The sequence below is a fragment of the Schistosoma haematobium genome, chromosome 1 (assembly GCF_000699445.3).
Source record: "Schistosoma haematobium chromosome 1, whole genome shotgun sequence".
Lineage (NCBI taxonomy): Eukaryota > Metazoa > Platyhelminthes > Trematoda > Strigeidida > Schistosomatidae > Schistosoma > Schistosoma haematobium.
Window position 1 is genome coordinate 27,965,611 of NC_067196.1, and position 24,409 is coordinate 27,990,019.

General features: G+C 37.4%; 1 protein-coding gene across 2 annotated transcripts; it reads right to left on the reverse strand.

Annotated features, from left to right (window-relative positions):
• Nucleotides 1–1,693: 1,693 nt before the first annotated feature.
• On the reverse strand, nt 1,694–24,121 carry GBE1_1 (1,4-alpha-glucan branching enzyme). 2 transcript variants are annotated; one of them, XM_051214887.1, is made up of 13 exons: nt 23,802–24,121; nt 23,600–23,766; nt 23,456–23,568; nt 23,305–23,421; nt 23,128–23,272; nt 22,488–22,578; nt 18,868–19,077; nt 13,743–13,986; nt 13,369–13,467; nt 12,442–12,724; nt 5,178–5,362; nt 3,745–3,875; nt 1,694–3,593 (listed from the first exon to the last, which is right to left on the reverse strand). In XM_051214887.1, the coding sequence occupies exons 1-13, from the start codon at nt 23,906–23,908 to the stop codon at nt 3,431–3,433; spliced, it is 2,055 nt and encodes a 684-aa protein (XP_051073622.1). In that variant the 5' UTR covers nt 23,909–24,121; the 3' UTR covers nt 1,694–3,430. The 2 variants fall into 2 exon arrangements, with proteins under 2 accessions (XP_051073622.1, XP_035588003.2); XM_035730499.2 differs by having other exon boundaries at nt 3,261–3,593; nt 23,128–23,421.
• Nucleotides 24,122–24,409: the final 288 nt, after the last annotated feature.

Genomic DNA, 24,409 nt, shown 5'->3' on the forward strand with positions numbered 1-24,409 from the left:
TGCATTTTATCAGAGTCTTCACCAAACAGGATTATGTCATCAGCGTATTCTAGGTCAATAAGTGAACTTCCTGGTAGGAGATCAGTCGACAAAAACATAATTTCTAGCAGTAGTTCTATGATGAAGTTAAACGGAAATGGAAAAAGTGGACAGCCTTGATGGACACCATTTGAGGTTGCAAAACCAGATGACAGTTCACCATAAGCTCTGACCCGACTGGTAGAGTTCGAGTATAAAGCCTTCACAAGGTTTATGTACTTATGAGGTACGCCTTTCAATGACAGACACTGTCACAGAACCTCGCGGTCTACAGAGTCAACTGATGCTTTTAAGTCAAGAAAGACCACCATTGTTGGACGCCGATAAGCATGCCTGTGTTCTAGAACCTAACGAATGGTGAATATGTGGTCGATGCATCTACGGCCAGGTCTAAAGCCAGCCTGATTTTCTCGTGTTTGCAGTTCACGTGTCTTAGTTAAGAGAACGATAATTATTGACGCTGGTATTTTAGATGCTATTTTAGTCAGAAAATCCCTCTACGATTGTCACAGGATGATTTTAACCCTCTCTTATATATTGGGACGATAAGTGATTGCGATTATTCAGATGAGATTATGTCAAACTTCCAGGTTATAGCTAAAATATTGGTCAACCTAATCGCTAAAATTGGAACACCATACTTAAAGACCTCTGGAGCCAATCCATCTGTACCAGCTACCCTTCCTCGTTTCAGCTAGGGTCGGGGACCTACTTCAATGTTCCGTTCATACTGTCTGGGAATGGAGGATAGTTGTGGAGTAGCTGAAGGCCAGCTGAACTGTTCTTTAAAATGTTCCGCCCATCGTTCTAAACGTCTGGACTGAGAGCAGATGGGGGTGTCGTCTTTTTCCGAAATAGTCTGACTTACACTTGACTTGTTAATTCCAGTTTCTTTCATCAGTCTGAAAAGCTGTCTGGCGTTACCTACAGCCATTGCCTTTTCTATGTCTTTTTCTTTCATTGTCCACCACTGCTCACGTCGTTCCTTAGACTTTAGGTTTACCTAGGTCTGATTTGTTTTGGCTCTTTATCGTGTTCAGAGCCTTATGGGGTGAGTTTACGAGAATCCATCAGTGCAATAAACCTTAGTTCTTTGTAACCCTGTGGTTTACATCATTAATAGATGTCACTGCTGTTTCCACAACTGCTTGTTTATCTTTCCAAGCAACATCTGGGTCAGCCTCGTTTTCAGAACTACCTAAGTGTGACCTCAGTTGTTCCTGGAACCTACTTATGGTTTTCTCGCTACTCAATTCAGTTCTAATGGGTCTTTTTGCGTCCAGTGAGGCGCAAGCAGATTCGTGCCTGTATTAGGGCGTGGTCGGAGTCCAAGCAGGTATTCCAGAATGAGCGACAATCTTCTACCGACCCTCTCCAACGATGACTGATGGCAATATGGTCTATTCGAGTCCATCGTTGGTTTGGTGTAGGGGGTCGCCATGTAAGACGATGTCTCTCCTTATGCTTAAAATTTGTGTTTGCTAAAAATAAACGATTGTCTGAGCACAGTTGCAGCAGACCATCACTATTATCTGTTCGTTGTGCCGGAATACTAAAATACCCACCTAAATGCCTTTCTCTTTGGTTTAAACTACCTATCTGGGCATTAAAGTCACCTGCTACGAGTACTATGCCTGAACGTTTAGCTTTCTGAATTAGTCCAGATAGCTTTCTGTAAAATTCATCTTTCACTTCATCTGAGCTGCAGTCGGTGGGAGCGTAGGCAGAAACGACAAAAAGGCAACGACCTGTGTCCCTATCCTTCCGAGTTCTTACGGAGTCGTTTAGCCGAACGGCACATAAACGACTGTTAAAGGGGATCCACTCTAACAGTCCTTGTCTATCACAATCGTCTGAAATCTAATATCACGATTTAGCCGTAGTACTGACTCCGATACCCTTAATCTTATCAGAAAGCATGTATAAGACGTTTTGGACGTAATTATAAGGTTAATCAAGATTTGAGGAACTTTTACCAACCGAACTATGGTATCTCTTGATTACCAACGATACTTCAACCTAACTTACTACAACAAAAGAAACTTCGTGAAAATTTCTATAATTCTTAAAATTACAGTCAGATAGTATTGATTAGATTTTTCCTAGTATTTGCCTCAGCCATCATTAAAGGTTAAGGTAGAAAACTGTTCCACTGATCTGTTCTTAATCAATATGTAATTTTGACTACGAGGAAAAACAGTACATTTGGTATACATGTATAGGGAATTAAACTGATCATCACTCTCAGAACTATAGAATCAATAATTGTGAGTTAATGACCTTTCTTGGAGAAAACAGAGCTAGTGGTAAACAAATAAATTTCAGTATCGATTGAGTATAACATTTTCGTCTATATTCTGAAACATACAAACAACACATGCTTTTAAGCTGAAAACCCCGATTAGTTCCAGGTCAAAATAACTAATCCCAATAGCTACCAATAAGGTGCTGAACATTTAATTAAAAATGTGAATTTTCTATCTGATTTGTCAAGCACTCTGTTGACTTGAAATGTATAAGAAAAAAGAATAGTTGAGCGAACGATCGTTTTTGATAACTTTTTTATCAGGCTCAATAGTTACAAGTCAAAAATTATCACTATTGTTAGTGTCATAATGAGCGAGACACTAAAGTTAAGTATATATCCTTGTGATATAACGAAAATGGTAAAACTTCACCTCGATTAAGCATTAAAAATTACAAATTAAAATTTACATACGAAATAAACCTATTTGTTGAAAATGCTGATAGTTAACTCTACTAAATGCCTTGTCTAAAATCTTGATAATCGGAAAGCTAAGTGTAAAATAATTATTATTTACTTAAATATTGTCAAATAACAAGTGGCAAACTAAATATTGTAGATTCTGATATCAGACAAAATGAATACTGTTGCAAAATCCCTAACATTTAATGTAACGAGTCAGGCTCAAAGAATTAACGACAAATAAAACAATTTATAAGACTGTAAAGAGATAAACGAAATATGATGAGGCCAATAATTGTCTACCTTAACACATGAGTCAGTTCTAATACCGAAAATTATAAACTATGAAACTAAAATGCAAACCACTCCCCAAAATAAGAAATACACTGTCAACAAAGAACAGACGTTAAATCATGCTCCTATTCTACACTATCTTGATGATGAACTTATGAGTGTAGTAAAACAGTCTAATGTAGAAACTTCACAGCAGATAACATCAAATAATACCAAGATATCCATGTGAAAATAATGTAATTGCACTTTGTAACTAAGTTACAATTTATAAATTAAAGTCAAAATGGAGATAAAATGAAGCAAATCACTACATACAATTTAAGTAAAGAAAACAACTCAATGGATATTGTTGTAATTAAATTAAGTATTGTATAGTGATGAAAATCTTTTTTATTGCAGTGCTAAAGCCATACAAGTACGACTTGGCAGATATAAAAAAACACAATTTCGACGATTATCCCACGGTTCGTTGCGGGTGAATACATCAACAGATTGGTCGATTCGTTTAAAGCCACCAAATTCCTCTTGGTCGGAATCCAAAACAATATGGTACCTTGAATGCATGAATGAAAACACAATTTTCTAAAATAATACCAACGCATAGGCAAAATCATTGGATTAAAAATACACTATTATCCATCAACCATAGTATAAATATAGCGAGAGATCCTGAATACTTCATGAAAATTTTAAATGAAACTTACTGTCCAGGTGTATCGACTCCAATTTTGTAATCCGTAAAACTTTGAGTAGGATGAAAGTTAAAGGCAAACAAAACTCCAGCACGTTCAAACGCAATAACTTTATCGCCTTCATTCTTTCTACTAACATAGGCCTGATGAGTGAAATAAAAACCAGGAAATAAATACGATCACTGGATAGATAAATGATGCGTAAAAATAAAACAAAAACGAACCCAGTTCAATCATCATACAGTCACATGTATTACAATGTGTGACAGACAACAATACTGTTTCACTTTCAGAAACAAATAAGATAGGTTTAAACTCATAAAATGCGAGTACGCAGACTTTGGAAGCAAACTACATATAAATCATAGAACGATAAGTCTGGTAAACGATAACCATACTTATATATTGAGATTTATATAATCCTACTTTTCGTATTAAACTTAGTCAATCAGTCAGTCAAAAGCAACATGCAACGTGGCACAAGTATAAATCGGTTTCAGTTACCATACTCTAAGTAAAGCGAAATGGTAAAAAGAGACTATTGAAACGAACATATCTTGTCCCTGTAAACAATGAATTACGTAAAACAACTTAAAATGACTGTATTTGTCTGAGTATGAACCATTTATATTAGTTACAGAACACAGATTTTTCTAACTTAAAGATACCTCATTGGTGAAGGTCGTAAATTTGGGTAATAATAATAAAGTGAACTATTAAGATCAGTAAACCGCGTGGTGATGACGAAGATGAATTCACTTTGTTTTCCTTTAAATCTTGAACTTCAAAATTATTTTGTACTTTTTATTCAGAGAATTAATTCTTTCTTTTCGAACAATATTCTCTTCGCTAAATGCTTCTTACTACCACTGATATTATTATCACTTCTATTGCTTTATCTTGGTAATTTCATCTTACTATGTTGTGGTAATCTAGCAACCTGAACTGATGGAGATATATGCCCCGCTCTATGATGCCTATGGTTAGCTGTAATAAAGAGAGAGCCGGTAAACTAGGTCTACAGTTTACTTGGAAATCTTCGAAAAAAAGCTTTTTATAAAATGAGATGACGATTCAACTCAGTCACAAAGTACAGGTTTATGGACAAGGTTTCGAGCCAGAATTTATGGTCAAACTTAATGTTATTCGGCGGTCTAATCTGAAGTAGATAGAACATAGTGCGAATACGTACCCAGATGGTTGGAAGTTTGGTTCTTTAACTAATGACATGGTGTTTTAGTAATTGCATGAGCGTTCACTGGCCTAACGGTGAGACATATTTATCAAATGATCTGTTAATATTTTATGACTTCATAGACAAACTAGTGATCCATTGGTTCGGTGGAAAATTGCAATCAGAACAAAAAAGAACAAAAATTAGTGACATAAAGTTCGTTTATTGAACAATAATGATAATATACCAAATATATACATTTATAACGTACCTGTGGAGCTGCAAGCCAACCATATTTCTCCTCTAAATGTTGCATAGCTCTATCGAAGTTGTTTAGATATTTATAACGCAACAATGGATCATCCACCAAGTTCCACTGACGGCGAGCATAGTGATACGAACTATTATTCCCAGCTCTTGGGAAATCCAACCATTCAGGATGACCAAATTCATTACCTATAAACCAAATCAAATTGAAGCTATATTAATTAAAGCTGTACACCAGATATGTAATAAATGAAACTAAGAAAGTATTTTCGAGGCAAACCCTTTTATTTGAAAGTTTCAAACAGTTTGACAAGTGTCGTAAAATAGATTCTTGAATATATGGTTTGAGAAATAAATTTACCCAACCGATGATACGAGTAAGTATATGATATACCTTAAAAAGATTTTACAAATTATATACAGCTTAGTAGAAAACATCAGTATAAAAAGTGAAAATAGTGGGGGGAAACTAACAACTGGAAGGTATAGAAAGAATAAAAACGTAAATAAGATGAACTAGGATGTCAAAAAATTCACATTGTAAAGCGACATGAAGAATGTGTACCGTTTTAATTACTTACGCTCATTACCCCTCGTGAAAAAGTATAGGTCGCTCACCAGTATTCTCTATCCAACTCGCATATATATTTGGTGCCCTCTTGTACCAATATTTATGTGTTCAAATAAATAAATAATCCAACTCTGTCCTGAACAATCCTTTCCAGTTCCTATTCATCACTTTCATGTCTGCTACCAATTCTTGGCGCAGTGTGTTCTTTGGCCTTCCTCTTCGCCGTTTCTCTTTTGGATTCATGGTTACCGCTTTCCTCGTGATGTAGTTTGATTATTTGCTCAATATGTGTCCTATCCACTTCCATCGGCTAGTTTGTTCTCTTCCATAGTAGGTTGGTGCTGATGGTATCTGGCCAATTGACACTGAGTATCTTGCGTAGACAATTGCTTAGAAATACTTGTACCTTTTTGACGATGACTGTAGTAGTTCTCCAAGTATCAGCTCTGTACATTAGAACTATCTTGACTTTCGTATTGAAGATGCTCACTTTGGTATTGGTTGACAGTTGTTTTGAGTTCCATATGTTCTTTAACTGTATGAATGCTGCCTTCGCATTGCCAATCCTTACCTTTACGTCTGTATTAGATCCTCCCTGTTCATCGATGATGCCTTCCCAGGTACGTGAAAGATTCCATATCTTCAAGAGTTTCTCCATCAAGTGTGGTTGGGTTGGTGTTCTCCGTATTGTATTTGAGGATCTTGCTTTGTCCCTTGTGTATGTTGAGGCCTACTGATGAAGAGGCTGCTGCTATACTACTTGTCTTTACTTGCATTTGTTTGTGTGTATAGGATAGAAGAGCTAGATCATCTGCGAAGTGCAAATCGTCTAGTTGCACCAAAGCCGTCCATCGTATTCCGTGCTTACCCTCAGATGTGGAAGTCTTCATAGTCCAGTCAACCACCAGAATGAAAAGAAAAGGCGATAGTAAGCAGCCTTGCCTGGAATCGAACCTCACTCGGAATGCGTCTGTTAGCTGTCCTCTATGTACGACTTGGCAGTGTAGTCCATCGTACGAATTTCGTATGACGTTGACGATTTTCTTAGGTACATCACAGTGTAGAACATCCCATAATGTTCTCGCATCCACTCTGTCCAATGCTTTCTCATAATCAAGGAAGTTGATGTATAGTGACGAGTTCCATTCAATTGATTTGGCCTGTGCACGACCAATCCCTACGGAATCCAGCCTGTTGATCTCGAAGTTGGGCATCCATTGAGTCTTTCATCCAGTTTAGCAGCACTGTTGAAAACCTTTCTTGGTACTGAAAGTAATGTGACGCCTCTGTCGCTCAGTTCTCATATTTGCTCAGATCTCCTTTCTTTGGTATCTTTCTTTCCAATCAGTCGGCACTTGTTCTCCCTCCCAAATCTTCCTGAATGGGGTGTGAAGCATGTTTGCAGTTACCTCTATGTCTGATTTCAGTGCTTCAGCTGGTATGCTGTCAGGTCCTGTTACTTTTGCAGTCTTGATTTGTCTGATAGCTATCTTGATTCCTTCGATCATTGATGTAGTGACATCTATAGGAAGGTCTGTGTGTGCTGCCTCAATGTCTAGTGGATTCAATGGGGCTGACCTATTCAAGAGTTCGTCAGTGTTCTTCCCATCTGTTCCTCTGTTCTTGAATCCTAGTTACTGGCTTACCTTTTTTGTCCTTGACCGGTCTCTCTGGTTTATTATATTTCCCTGTAGTTTTTTCGTTGTCATATAGTTGCTTCATATTTCCTTTTCTTGCAGCTTTATCTGCTGTCGCTGCTAAGAATGTATACAATCACACTATCGAAATGAACGCCAGACAGACGTACGATCTCTAACTACCAATCTTTGCTATGGCATTGGCCAGTTATACTCAAAGAAAAGCCTGGTAAAAATATGCAATAATCTAAGTTGCTATTGTATCAATAGTTACTTACACAAATTGACATTGACTTCAAGTGAAATAGGAATAATATGGTCAAGCACATGGTAGGCTAGACTTCCTCTGTTTTTAATAGTTATTATAAAAAAATTTTATCATATCAAATAACTTAATTTAAGATTGGATAAAAATTTATTTGGTTTATTTTAAAAATATTTCATAAGACAGACATTTAACAGGTAATTATTCAGTAACAAATTAAAAACTTGTATTGATGGTCTAGTTTCACTAATCAGGTAGAAATGCAAGAAAATTGAGATGAAATTGGGGTATGTAACCTCCTACAAAATCATATAAACACAAGTATCATATCTACAAATTTACTTATAGGTATGATGACTGCAGGATAATTTCGAACAGGGGATTTGTGATTTTAAACACTACCCTAACACATAAAGCGATAGTGGGTTAGTTTATAAACCACATTTTCTTTCCGTTATTTTAGGTAAAAATCTGTAGATGCTTTGACAGATCATGACCCCCTACTAACTGGAAAGAGGTTTTCTTGCATATACACGTGGTTCAAAATCATTTGCAACAGTACAGATTCATCCAGTCAGTCAGTCAGTCAGTAACAACGTAGAACTTCGTACGTACATCAGTTCGAGTTGCCACGCCACATTAGCACAGAGATACAGTTGTCGATTCAAATCCCGTAGTGGTACAGGTAGTAAGAGTATAAGCAGTAATCGGAAAGATTAGGGTTTGAAGATGTTATTTAAAAAGTATAATACAGTGAAATAAATTTGGAAAGAGAAAGAAAGAGACATGAAGAATTCAGAAGATTAGAATTTGGGAGAACACAGAGTGGATGCACCTGCGCCATTGCAAACGATTTTGAGCCATGTCATTCAGGGTCTCTAACCATCGGTTGCTATCATCTCGCGGTCCCCAACCACGTAGTCTACACCTACCAACATGACTCAGTCCACTTGTCAGTGACTTCATGGACTTGTGCCATGTTTTGGTCTGGCCGCCCCTAGCTTTCTTCCAACCTACTCCTATACAGCAAAACATCGCACATCGAGGCAGTCGGTCGTTGGGCATACGCAACACATGCCCCAGCCATCTCAACTCATGGAGTTTCACTACTTCATCAATCGATTTGCCATCATTACCTAGTACCCGTTTCCTAACAACTGTGTTACTTACTAGATGGTCCCATGATATACGAGCAATATTTCGAAGAAACCTATGATCAAATACTGGTAACCTACGGATATCCTCTACTCTTACCGGCCATGTTTCACTGCCATAAAGTAGGACGGGACGAACTGCTGCGCAGTAAACACGTCCTTTGGTTGATAGACGGATATCTCGCCCACGCCATAAATGACGCAAGTTGGTAAAAGCTAGTCGAGACTTCTGTATCCGTGCTGAGATTTCGTCACACACCAGACCACAAGGGCTGATGAGACTTCCAAGATAAGTGAAGCGGTCGACACACTCAACTACTTCACTCCCTATCACTAGTTCGGGTGTCGATGTAACCCAATCCTGAAGCAACATTTCGCATTTCGAGGGAGAGAATCGCATCCCGAACATGCTTGCATTGTTGCTTAGAGTGGTCAGAAGACTCTGCATTTTGCCAGCGTCTTCACCAAATAAAACTATGTCATCAGCATATTCTAAGTCAACAAGTGAACCTCCCGGTACAAGTTCAACTCCTGGAAATTTAGATGAGGAGAGTGTTATCTCTAAAAGTACGTCGACCACAAAGTTGAACAAGAATGGGGAGAGTGGACAGCCCTGACGAACACCACTTGAGGTAATCAATTCTGATGACAGTTCGCCATAAGCTCTCACTCTACCAGTTGTGTTCGAGTAGAGAACCTTTATAAGGTTAATGTACTTCTTTGGTACTCCTTCCAGTGACAAACACTGCCATAGAACCTCACGATCAACAGAGTCGAATGCCGCCTTAAGGTCGAGAAATACTACCATTGTGGGGCGTCTGAATGTGTGTCTGTGTTCTAGAACCTGACGTAGTGTGAATATCTGGTCTATACAACCACGTCAAGGTCGAAAAACAGCCTGATTTTCTCTAGTCTGCTCTTCACGAGCTTTAGTTAGGCGTCGAAGTATTATTGAAGCTAATATTTTAGACACTATATTAGTCAAACTGATTCCTCTGTGATTGTCACAAGAGGACTTTTGTCCTTTCTTATAGACTGGCACAATCAGTGATTGAGACCAGTCAGATGGGATTACGTCCAGTTCCCAAATTCTACCTAAGACCTCGGTTAATCTCATTGCTAATACTGGACCACCATCCTTAAAAATCTCAGGAGTAAGCCTGTCAGGGCCTGCTGCTCTCCCTCGTTTCAGATTTCCTATGGCTTTTTCAACTTCGTAAAGGGACGGAGGACCTACATTAACTTGCCATTCAGGTTGACTGGAGATCTTGGGAAACTGAAGTGTGGCTGAAGGCCAGTTGAACTGATCCCTAAAGTGTTCTGCCCATCGATCCAATCTCCTGGATTGAGAATGCATAATATAACCATCTTTCTCTGAGATTGTTTCGCTAACGGTCGGGTTCCTAATTCCGGTTTCCTTAACGAGTCTGAACAATTGTCTGCTATTACCTATTGCCGCTGCCTTTTCCATCTCTCTTGCTTTCGCCACCCACCACTGTTCGCGATCATTGCGTAGGCTTCTTGTCAGCTTGCGCTTAAGCTGACTCCGCTCTTCATTATGTTCAGAGCCAGGTGGAATGAGTTTCCGAGCATCTATCAGTGAGATAGATGCTGCTGAGATCCAGTGTTGCTCCCTAACCTTCTGGTTTACCTTACTAGAAGATATCACTGCTGTTTCCACAGCTTTTCGGATATCATTCCATGCTGCCTCGGGGTGGGCATCACATACATGGCTGCCTAACTGTTTTCCTAGTTGTTCCTGAAATATACTCTTAGCTTGACTATCATTAAGTAGGCCCCTAAGAGGTTTCCTTGCAGCGTCTTTCCTACGTCCAGTAAGACGCAAGCAAATACGCGCTCGCACTAGAGCATGATCTGAATCTAGGCATGTGCTCCAGAATGAGCGACAGTCTTCTAACGAGCCCCTCCATCAGTGGCTGATAGCGATGTGATCTATTTGGGTCCAACGTTGGGACGAATTAGGTCTCCATGTTAAAAGATGTTTTTCCTTATGCTTAAAGTTAGTATTTGCAAGGAACAGGCGGTTATCTGAGCATAGCTGCAACAGACGGTCGCCATTATCTGTTCTTTGAGCCACGACACCATAAGATCCACCTAGGTGTCTTTCCCTATCGCTTAGTTTACCTACTTGAGCATTAAAGTCACCGGCCACTATTACTACATCCGAGCGCTTAGCTTTTCGGAGAAGGTCCGAAAGCTTTCTGTAAAACTCATCTTTTACATCATCTGAGCTGCAGTCAGTGGGAGAATAGGCAGAGACGACGAAGAGGCAACGACGAGTGTCCCTATCTTTCCGGATTCTTACTGTTCCGTTCAGTCGGACAGCGCACAAACGACTGTCTACTGGGATCCACTCTAAGAGAGCTAGTTCTGCCCTAGGACTCAATGCTATACCTACGCCGGCGAGGCCACGGGAAGCAGAATCAGGGCTTCCAGATACACGAAGCGTAAATCGAGTCGGTTCTTTATTTTGGCATGGTGAGGTCAAATGAATGACGCTACTTGGATCCTGTATGTGCGTTTCGGAGACGCAGCACACATCGATGGCGCGAGATTCTAAAGTTTTAGCTAAGGAAGCCTGCTGTCCTATTTGGCGAAGTGTTCGCACGTTAAAAGCTCCTACGTGTAGGTTAGAGCGTGGTTTCAGGAGACCAGGAATGGCGTTCCACGTACTCGAATCGTTTGCCCTAGCGGTGCGAGGTGATAAAGAGACGTGGGGAGGGTTAGTCGGGGAGATAAGAGAGGTATTAGAAGGTGTAGGAAAGATTTGAATGTGACCACCTTGGTCTCTTGTGCTGTCACGGGTATGAGGGCTGATATCACTTCCCGGCTGCCCACACCGTGGAAGGGTATTTCTTGAGGAACCTGAAAAGGAAATTGATTAGTGTTGGTCTTGACGACCTGGGAGCGTGACCGCAGAGCCCAAGGGACAACTGCTTGAGGCCGGTCGCGCACGGCCTTTTTGTGGAAGGTTTTTGACGTGTTAGCTCCGTTCTTCAAAGGGCCTTACCGCCGGAGACGGAAATCCGTGAGGTAAGGTGAGGTGTGACATTTTTAGGGTCGACCTTTTCTAACCCCACCCTTCCTTGTGGGAAGGCAGCATCGCTGCAGATGCTGGTTGTCTGAAGGAAACACCTTACTGCTGTCACACCCCTCTACAGTCAGCAGTACGACTTCGCCCTCAGACCTTGAGTTGCTGCTTTTAGTCTTACCATTCACCAATCGACCTGCCTGGCACGGTAGAACCTGCAGGAACATATGTTCCAGCCAATATAGCTCGGTTGGGTCATCACGATAGGCAAGCCCGACCACCGCGTCAAGATAGCAGCTTCGATCGGGACAGATTCATCCATTCTGACTTCTATTAGATCCTAAATTTCTTATAATTTTTTTTTACTAATTTATATTTTTTTGAATGACATCTCCAATGAATAATCTTTCCTATTATGACTATTACTGTTACTACCTCTACTACAGCGGAATTTGCCCTAACAACTTTATCTCGCTGTGTTAATGAGATACAACAACTTGAACCTAAGTACACACGTACTCGGTTCTACGTTGAGTTTGACTGATCGACTGACCATATATACACATCCATCATCAATAAGATCACTTACCCATAAAGTTGAGATAACCTTCGCCACCTAAGGTGTGTGTTATAAAACGTATTAACTTGTGTAACGCAATACCACGGTCGATAATTAAATTTGGAGGGCTTAAAGTGCTCATACTGAAGTACATTTCTTTGTCCATAAGCCAAAAGGATAATGTCTTATCACCAACCAAAGCTTGATCATGGCATTCCGCGTATGCGATATTCGGTTCACCATAACGTCGATTAGTCAATGTATGGACGAGATTACCCATGTTCCAATCTTCATCTTTATATTTCTTTAGAAGCTAAATATGAAAATAAAAATCACTAGAGCTGGTTATTTATGATAAAACAAAGATTTCAAAAAGTTAATCCAACTTATTATAGACTTACGTACTACTCATAGTTTGAGGACTAGAGATTTTCTCATGCGGTCTAAAACGTTAATAGAATGAAGTTCAAACTTGGAAGCTACTGTTTGAAGGTCGGCTACTGAAACGTTGAACCACGACACTGAACCTAAAACAAACGTCGCAGACCAATATCGATGTAGAAGAGTTATTTACTTAGGCTCTAATGAGTTTGTAAAGATCGAAACCATCAGAAATCACATTTTACTATATTGTAAATAACTGGTTTCCCAGAAGTGTCAACTAATTCCGCCAATTACACTGCTTACCATGAAAAGATGATACCATTTAGTATCGTAAAGTACAGTGTGTGAAAAATGAATGTGAACTCAATATACAATCAATTCACTGACTTAATTCAACAATTCCACAACCTTTACATAATGTGTCTAATATGACAATTTCACATATGTACAGACATGGATAAAAAGGGACTTTTGACAGTGAGGTTAAAATTACATAAGTAAAATATCTAGTGAAATCTAAAGATAACTGGGAAGCAATATCAGGGCGAAATAGATTATTTGTAAGGGATTTACCTCAATCCATTTATCAGGAATAGCCATAGCTAATCGATAGTCGAATCCACCGCCACCTTCGGAAACTGGACGACACAGAGTAGGCATGCCGCTAACCTCCTTTCAAATGAAAATCAAATCAATTTTACATCATTATTAGATTAAATAAATAATATATGTATGTAATTATAAAACGATAGGACTTAGGTGGCAAATTAAATAAAACCTCAACTATTAATTGGAAAAGCTTTGTACAGGTAAATTTTAGTGAATACCCTATTTTTGAGTAGTAAGCTGTAATCCACCAAAATAACTGAAAGAAGTTATTGATCGAGATATCCATATAAGGTAAATATGAAAAGATGAATAATAAAAGTTAAGTATGAACTTCTTACTTCTGCAATCGTAATAATAAATGGATACTTTTCGTGTAGAAAATGGTTAGCTAACATTAAATAAGTAAATGATTCTGTGTCTACGGATAGACCAAAATATTCCCCATAATGACCGGAAAAGTTGGTCATCAAACCATGATGATGATACAGCATAGACATAACCCCATCAAAACGGAAACCATCAAAACCGTACTCTTCAATCCACCAACGTAAATTTGACATAAGGAAGCGTAGTACTTCTAACCTGTAAAAATTTAAAATGAATCAGTGAGTGCCTATTGGGTAACTTCGGAAAATGGAAAAAATTTCCCACACTCCAATCAGTATATTGCATTTTTCAAACAAATCCTCGAGACTTACAACATTATTTGTCACGAAGTAATACGGCTAACGGAACAATTCAATAAATGTATACGAATATTCGTCAAGATTAGAACGAATAGTTTGACAGTAATTGAGCGCCGAGTATAGAGAAGTCATCATATGTGAAAATTATATTTGAAATATTCTCAGCGATTGAAATTTAACTAATTCCAACGTTTCGTCCAGCTAACTTGTCTGGACTTCTTCAGGGTAATAATCAAAATCAAAATTATCAAAGAAATATATAGCTTTTAACAATCAGGATTATACTGTGTTAAACCAATCATATTTGGGTGTTGCTTTTTTGTAAAATAGGATAAAATGAGTCAGTTGACTACAAATCATGTAATGAATTCAACTACATGGAAATACTTAACTGAGTAACAAATCGTATGTGTGTGAGTGTGTATGTATGTATGCATGTGTGAGAGATTGATATGAAGGAATAAATAAAGTTCAAGTTCAAGGATGAAAAAATTTGATAATGAAAGATCGATGTGCATGTCAAAACATAAATTGTATTGTTTAGAAACTCATTCAGTTCTTTCAATAATAATAACGATGCATGTGATATTAAAAACAGGTTTAAACAAGAGATAGGTTCCAAATTTACTTGTCAAACGAAATTTGCCAGGTAGTTGCCATTTGAATACCATCTTTTCGGTTCAGGCTGTTCTTGTTCGCCCATATATGCAGAGCTTCTGCTGTCAATCTTTCTTTATGGGTGTTAAAACCTTTCTGAAGTATTTTGGTCCCTTCAAAATTAATCTTGTGTCCTGTTTCTAACGCATGTAACGCTATCGCTGACTTATTTTCAAGTTTCTTTAAATCTACCGAGGATTTTGGAACATTTTTCAAGCATTGTTTGTGTTCCTTCAATCTTACATTTAATTGCCTGGATGTTTCTCCAACATAGGTAGCATTACAGTCATGACAGTGAATCTCATACACAATGTTCTGTTGTTCTTCCTTTGCTAACTTGTCCTTAACTTTCACTAATGTCGATCTTAATGTGTTATTTGCTCTAAAATACACTCTTATATCATGTTTGTTTAGAATCCGTTTGATTTCTTCTGATGTTTCACTCCGGTAAGGTATGACTACGGTGTACTTCCATTCTTTTCGTATACTTTCTAGTTTAGTTTTTCTTTCATTTTTAATAATCTTTTTAAAAACCTTTTTGGGTAGTTGTTATCCCTAAGAGTAGAAAATACTTTATTTAATTCGGTTCGTTGGTCTTCCTTGTCTGTAACAATCTTAGTACTTCTGTTCATTAGATTTTTTACCACATTAATTTTCGTGCTCTGTGAATGGGCCGAATTAAAATCCAAGTATCTCTCGGAATGCGTTGGTTTTCTGTAAACATTTATTTTTAACTTCTTATTATTGTGTCGACGTTCAACCAGACAATCTAGAAATGCTAGTTTGTGGTCAACTGATTCTAATTCCTTAGTTAGTTTAATGTTTTCAGAAATGCTATTTGCATTGTTAAATAGTTCTTCCATACCATCCCGTTTATTGATAATAAAAATGTCGTCTACATACCGTAACCATAACTTTGGTGGACATAAACTCTTTGCGATTGCACTAGTTTCTAGGGAATGCATGAATAAATTCGCTACAATCGGAGAAACTGGTGAGCCCATTGCTATACCCTCTTTCTGTCTGTAAAGTTGACCTCGAAATATGAATAAGGTAGATCTTAAACATAATTCTAAGCATTTTATAACCTCTGATGGATCTAATGGGCATCGTAAATTCAAATCTAAATCAGATTCTAAATAATCATTGATAATATCCATAGCTCGACTGATAGGTACATTAGTGAATAAGGAAGATACATCAAAACTTGCCATTATTTCGTCCTCTTCTATATCGATGGTATCAATTAAATTCTTGAATTCCACTAAGACCAGTGGTAGACTATACAAATTCACCGACTTACAATCTAGCTAAATATTTAGCTAAGATTCTCAAACCATATGAAAAACGAATTAATCATGGAATTAAAAACTCTACGGAATTCAAGAATTTAATTGATACCATCGATATAGAAGAGGACGAAATAATGGCAAGTTTTGATGTATCTTCCTTATTCACTAATGTACCTATCAGTCGAGCTATGGATATTATCAATGATTATTTAGAATCTGATTTAGATTTGAATTTACGATGCCCATTAGATCCATCAGAGGTTATAAAATGCTTAGAATTATGTTTAAGATCTACCTTATTCATATTTCGAGGTCAACTTTACAGACAGAAAGAGGGTATAGCAATGGGCTCACCAGTTTCTCCGATTGTAGCGAATTTATTCATGCATTCCCTAGAAACTAGTGCAATCGCAAAGAGTTTATGTCCACCAAAGTTATGGTTACGGTATGTAGACGACATTTTTATTATCAATAAACGGGATGGTATGGAAGAACTATTTAACAATGCAAATAGCATTTCTGAAAACATTAAACTAACTAAGGAATTAGAATCAGTTGACCACAAACTAGCATTTCTAGATTGTCTGGTTGAACGTCGACACAATAATAAGAAGTTAAAAATAAATGTTTACAGAAAACCAACGCATTCCGAGAGATACTTGGATTTTAATTCGGCCCATTCACAGAGCACGAAAATTAATGTGGTAAAAAATCTAATGAACAGAAGTACTAAGATTGTTACAGACAAGGAAGACCAACGAACCGAATTAAATAAAGTATTTTCTACTCTTAGGGATAACAACTACCCAAAAAGGTTTTTAAAAAAGATTATTAAAAATGAAAGAAAAACTAAACTAGAAAGTATACGAAAAGAATGGAAGTACACCGTAGTCATACCTTACCGGAGTGAAACATCAGAAGAAATCAAACGGATTCTAAACAAACATGATATAAGAGTGTATTTTAGAGCAAATAACACATTAAGATCGACATTAGTGAAAGTTAAGGACAAGTTAGCAAAGGAAGAACAACAGAACATTGTGTATGAGATTCACTGTCATGACTGTAATGCTACCTATGTTGGAGAAACATCCAGGCAATTAAATGTAAGATTGAAGGAACACAAACAATGCTTGAAAAATGTTCCAAAATCCTCGGTAGATTTAAAGAAACTTGAAAATAAGTCAGCGATAGCGTTACATGCGTTAGAAACAGGACACAAGATTAATTTTGAAGGGACCAAAATACTTCAGAAAGGTTTTAACACCCATAAAGAAAGATTGACAGCAGAAGCTCTGCATATATGGGCGAACAAGAACAGCCTGAACCGAAAAGATGGTATTCAAATGGCAACTACCTGGCAAATTTCGTTTGACAAGTAAATTTGGAACCTATCTCTTGTTTAAACCTGTTTTTAATATCACATGCATCGTTATTATTATTGAAAGAACTGAATGAGTTTCTAAACAATACAATTTATGTTTTGACATGCACATCGATCTTTCATTATCAAATTTTTTCATCCTTGAACTTGAACTTTATTTATTCCTTCATATCAATCTCTCACACATGCATACATACATACACACTCACACACATACGATTTGTTACTCAGTTAAGTATTTCCATGTAGTTGAATTCATTACATGATTTGTAGTCAACTGACTCATTTTATCCTATTTTACAAAAAAGCAACACCCAAATATGATTGGTTTAACACAGTATAATCCTGATTGTTAAAAGCTATATATTTCTTTGATAATTTTGATTTTGATTATTACCCTGAAGAAGTCCAGACAAGTTAGCTGGACGAAACGTTGGAATTAGTTAAATTTCAATCGCTGAGAATATTTCAAATATAATTTTCACATATAATGAATTCAATAAATGATTTTAAAAGAAAAACATTCATTCTAATTTATTTTTACTGGTAATGGCTGATTTTGTCCTAGCTAAACCAATAATGTACGGGATGTGCATCAAAACCAATATGTAAGGGTGTTAAATGCTTCTACATTAAGCTATCATACATTAAAGGGTAGCAAATAACATGCAAGAAGAAAAGAGCTGTTATAAACTAATACCTCACAAGTTATCTAGCAACATGTACCCCCAAATGCCCTGGTACGGCCGAGAGTGGGGAGAGTCCGCTCTCCCTCTCGAAATGCTCTCACATGGCCACGCGTATATAGCCTCTGCCAGGGAAGTCCTACTCACTGCCTTCTTCGTGGCGGGTGTGTTGTTTACGAAATTGAGAGGACGAAAAGCAAATGTCTGACGCTTTAACCGGGTTGACGGGAACGGAGAGTTCTCCTAGGGGAGTTAGAAAATCCTGATTCGAAACCAATGGTGCACATGAGCTCCAGTATCCTGAGGGAACAAATGGCGTATGAACTAATTATTGGTCACCGGCTGCCATGGGACTGCATCTCCTTACGATGCTCCACTGCCTTGTGGATCAGACCTTTAGGTCGAAGGCTCCAGGTGTGGCCCCTAAGAAAACCACCTGTTTCGGTTTGGGCACCCGGGCAGTATCACAGCCCTCACAAATATCAAATGAGATTTGTGTGGCGCATATGCATTTGGTGCCTCCTTGTACCAATACCTATGTGTTAAAATAAATAAATAACGCGTGTTAGATGTTTTTAAGAAACATCCAATACAGAAATAGACGCTATCATTTGTCGTACAGATGAAATTTTGTTCGGCAACCAAATCAATGGCAAGTAACAACAATAAACATGACTATCAAATACTCAAAACTGAATCTTGTACATAAAATTTCAAATGATCAAAATATGCACAAAAACAAAAGAGAGAAACATTACTCTGTATAATTGAATAGACGAGAATCCCATAATTCATGAGTTCCACGGCCTAGATCATGGAAGTAACAAGCATTTGTGCCATCAAACTGGTTGAGGCCATCATTTGTATTCTTAGAGGCATGACTATGAACAACATCTAGGAGAACTACAATGCCCAGTCGGTGTGCTTCATCAACCATGGCGCGTAGCTCCTCTGGAGTTCCAAAGCGACTGAAAAATTAGGGATGGAAATAATTAATCGGGAGAAGTTAACGAAGTGTAACATGAATTCCACACAAATAAAACGTGATTTATACAATTAATTTTCCATAAGTACTGAAGTGTTTGGAACGATTAAGCTTTATAAATAATATGAATATAGTTTATAAATCGAGAACTATGGCGCTTGAACAAACCAGTACAATGCACAAGAAATCGACCAAAAGGAACTATGTGGTAACAGTGGAGTTTGTTCAACGTATTTGCGTCTTTCTGACAGCTGCGACAGTAGTTCTAAAAAAATGATGTTAGTAGGGTGCACTCCATTACGTGGAGGTAAAACGCAGGACGAAGTTGAAAAATTCTGAGTAAAACTATGTAGTTATTCTTTTTTATATCATTAAAAGACATTTAAGAACAGTACTATGCATGATTTTTATATGAATGTATACCTACCAGGCAAATTAAAGTTACCACTTTCAAGTATCAAATGACTGCTTCGATAGAAGATCTATATTTCACTTAACATAGAAATACTGAAACTGCTTACTAGCGTTCCATGGGCGTAGTCACCTTGGCTACTATTTAGAGCATTAAAATCTAGCTTTTATAGTAATTTCAGTCGTTTAGTCATAATTTTATTGACACAAAAGAAGTAACATATAAGTTCTCAAGAAATTGATCAAAAATGAAAGGTTAAAAAGGTCAGTTTCATATACGACGAAAAAAATTGGATGTGAAATGCATGCTATTATTTTAGTGACATTTTAATACAGCTAATACGAAAACAGGTCATATTCGCTTAGATAAAATGAACATTTACTTATCAGCTTTAGTTTGACTTCCCTTTAATTCTAGATTAACATGCTAAGTAATGACCATAATATGGTAAAACTTCGTATTAAGGTGGATTAATTTCAGACATACATTTTAGGAATATACTGGGTTGAAAGCTTCTATATGTTTGGTAAAATAATATATAACCTTAATACGGCAGCGTATCCCTATGTTTCTGACTTGCCACCGAATGCAGTATGGCTAGGGATGGAGAGTCCCATCTACTTCTTGAAATGTTTTCGTACGTCCACATGTTTATAGCCTTTGCTAGAAAAGTTCTATTTACTGTCTTTATGTGGCAAATGAATTTTTATGACAATGAGAAAACTGATGTTCTGCGCTTGAAGTAATTTATTGAATACGGAGGATTTACCTAGAGGAGCTAGGAAATCCTTCGTGTCGATGAGCTTTAATTTATCTAGCGGCGTACGAACCTATTTCGGTAACCGCTCCTTCGGGACATTTCCTGACACTTTTCTACCGCCTTGTGGACTTGATCTAAGACAGGAGGCTCGGAGAATGACTCCCCAAGAGTACTCCGCGCTTCGTAATGGGCTTTAGTTCGAACACAAATACAAATATAAATAATTATGAAGAAAATATTATTTTTTGAAATATTGTGATATCACTGTAACCACAAGCTTGGAAGTAACTACACTTCGATTGCTTTATGAATTATAAAAGTCAATTACAGACTGCAATGGTCACTTGTATAGTTAAAATAGGTGATCTGCTAAAACACTCAGTAGTAGTGTCAAGTGTTCGATGGAGATTGATCAGATACATAACTACACAATCGTGATAGTTCCCTGTACCGTCCCACTTATTCTCGAACAAGTTTCCAGACGTTTACCATGTATTGCATACATCCTCAATTTATTACGGTTAACGAATATATATAGGAAGCAGGACACTAAATACAGCAGTACAAATTAAAACGCATGACCTGAGAATAATAATGTAATTGCAGTGACGTTGGTTCGATTAAGGTATTATCCCGTAAAAATTATAATAATGACGTAGGCGTCTTAACCTGATAACAATGCATCAATTCCTTTATCACAACATATCTTACCATACATGTTCCTAACTATTAAAACAAAGTATAATCAAATGAATTAGGTTGGTCTAAACATTAAGCGTTGAGGACACTATCCAGATGCAAAAGCGATTAAGATACATGAGAAATACATGAAGTATGAGGACTTTAGATTAATGGAAGATTAAAACGGATGTACTATGTAATAATAGTGAACAATGTAAAATGGAATATAACCAAAAAAGCCCAGACAACAAACAATATATTAGGTAGGGATAACTCTTGATAACAGACGTTTGCAACATGTAGTTTGAGTAAATAATCTTGAAGCTTCATACGTCTATTGACATGATAATGTAATTAAAACAACTAAAATGACTAAATTCAAGTTAAAAGCTCCATTTTCTTGAGTTAACTAGTGAATTACGATGAAACAATTCCCAGTTAATTAATCATAAACAATGTAAGACTTGGTTGGATTGAACGTTAAAAAAGTACTACTATTTTAAATGCTAGTAAGTCTTAAAACCATATAACCCCACTACCAGGGAAGTCCTATTCACTGCCTTCTCGCAGTGGGGGTGTTGTTTACGAATTTGAGAGGACGAAGATCAAAGGACCTGCGCTCTGACCGGGTTGGTGGGTACGGAGGATCTACCTAGGGGAGTTGAGAAACCGTGATTCCAAACCAATGGTGAACATGAACTCAAGGTTCCTAAGGAAGCGAATGGTGTAAGAACCTATTGTTGGTCACCGGCTATTATGGGATTGCATCTCCTCAAGTTGCGCCACTGTCTTGTCGATTAGACCTCGAAGTCAAAGGCTTCGAGTGCTGTCCCATATGGAAACCACCTGCTTCGGTTTGGGCACCCAGGCAGTATCTCAGCCTTCACATAAATCGTTCGATTTGTATGGCACATATCTATTTGGTGCCTTCTAGTACCGATATCTGTGTTTAAATAAACATACAACCCCAGTAAAAGCAGTTTTTAGTTAAAGAGTCCATTTGAACGACCTTCAGTTCATGTATAGTGACCCAAATGTTTTAAAAAATAGTCGAGAAAAGTTAACCCACAAGTAGAAATTTCGAACGCACACTTATTACTCATTGACCCAGTAAGTAAATTACATCTGTTCGGAAGAAAAGTTGAGGTTTTCCTCAACTTGGGAATATATTATGTTTAGATTATCAGATTATTTGTAAAAAAGAGAGTTATCAAGAATATCTATGAAAAACAAAGCACTTGATTTTCCTTGTTGCATCAGACATTTACGTTATAATTACTAGCTCTAGTAGGCTAACTGCCAGCAAGAACCCATAATTCGAGGACAGATTCATTTAGAAACTGCGAGAAAACACCATACAGAGTATCGCACAACATATACAATACTGATTAATAAAACTAAAACCATGATAAAAACTGTACCAGTGACTGGGAGAATCATGACGATATGCAAAATGGACAACCTTTCAGTAATAATTAAACCAAATGTTACCAAACCAGATATAAAATTTAAGATATTTGACGATAAACACATAATTTACCTTGAGGCAGCAAAGAAGCTAGTCACCTGGTATCCGAACGAAGCATAATAAGCATGTTCCATTAGCGCCATTATCTGAATCGCGTTATAACCTACAAAAAAAACCAATGTTTTAAGAAGTCTTTCAGACAATTATGCACATACATGCTTACCTAAATATCATGTCCCCAAAAATAAAACAGATATACCGTGGGAACTACATCCTAAGCATTTAAGAGAAAGTGAACTGGTGACTTCGTTACCATCGAAGCAGATAAAATACTCACATAAAGAGAGGAATGATGTATCCATTAATCTATAGATAAACGACTTACGCATACGAATGCATATGTCTACGGATCGAAATATAGACAAAAGATGAGTACGAACAGCACAATGACTGATTCTCGAAGCCGATGGGATGTTTCACCTTCAGATTAGTTAATATTGGAATAAATCTGTCACGACAGTCAACCGACTACTAGGTTTGTTGCAGCCCAACAAACACGCATATTTTCCGAAAGTTTGGTGACTGTAAAGATTAACAATCAAGTACTGAATTCACGCTAAGAGCAACTAGGAGCCTAGTAGATTTATAGAAAAGCTGTTGGTTAAATAGGCATAAGTGAATCGGTCATGAAACAACTGCGAATTAATCATACCTAGATCTTTAATTCGAGGCAAAATATTGTCCTTGAAATGAGTATAAGATGCGACAACCGGTTCAGATGACGAAATGCCAATGTGACACTCGTAAATCCGAAGGCTTTTAGGCCGTGGAGGATGTGGATATTTAAGTTGGTATCTCTATTAATAAAGATTTACAGAATATGAACAACCTCAGAAGGATTGTACAATAATTGGTCATAAATGATATTCCCTTCAAAGCATTTAACATACGGAGCCCATGGACTCAATCTATCCAGTCGGCGGCCATCTTGAGCGACCACCAAAAGCTACACGATAAGAAAAACAATAAGTGATTTATACCTTGATTTTCGAAAGATGCTTTATCACAGGTGAACCATTAGCAGATGGTATTGTTAACTCCCATTTCCCAAAACCCACATTTTTGAAAGGATGAGTAAATTCCTGCCAATCATCTAAAAGCTATGACAGCAATTTATAACTCACTAAAATCTCCTCTCAAATACAATTCTTTCGCCCCAGGAGCCCATTCTTTGCAGTATATTGATCCGTCATTACGTACATGAACCCCGAATTCCTTGTAACCCTGAGTAAATTCTTCCAAACCAGAAACATCATTTATCCACTTCATATGGTCTAAAAAGCATTTATATCTAAAACGAATAAAGTGAAATGAAACAAAACTTACCTGCGTTTGATCTCATATTTGAAAGGTTCTAACCAGGGATCTAAATGTAACAGATTCTGTATATTTGGTACATTGACAGCATCAATTTCTTCCGGTGTGTAAAACATTCTCGAAGATTGCAAGTTAGCAAATTACCACTTCATATATACCGCTTTCACAGTGTAGACAGAACTAACGCCGACTAGTGTTCAATACGTACAGCTTCCACTATTTCAGTAATAGAATAACATATGTGAGACAAATTTTTAATTCCAACATGGAATGAGATTGTCAAATGTTTATTTATGTCTGCTGTTCCACCGCTTTGTTGTAGTCACGCGTGAAACCTCTCCATGGTCATCACCAGTCTAAAAACCCAGGTAAAACAGAAGGGTTGGGTATAGATAGATCAAACCTACTTCGCGAAAAAGTAGTCGTCTATGATATTTCTGGCCAAAAATAAGTTAACTCTGTTAAACTCCGCTCAGGGAATTAAATAATCATCAGGTGGAATTGATATTATGTTATATGGTGAAAGTTCAGACTCCCAAAAGCCACAGAGCAAAAAAAAGTTCTGACTGACTGTTAAAAGCAATTCTCAAGACGAAGGTGGAGTACAAATAAATTAT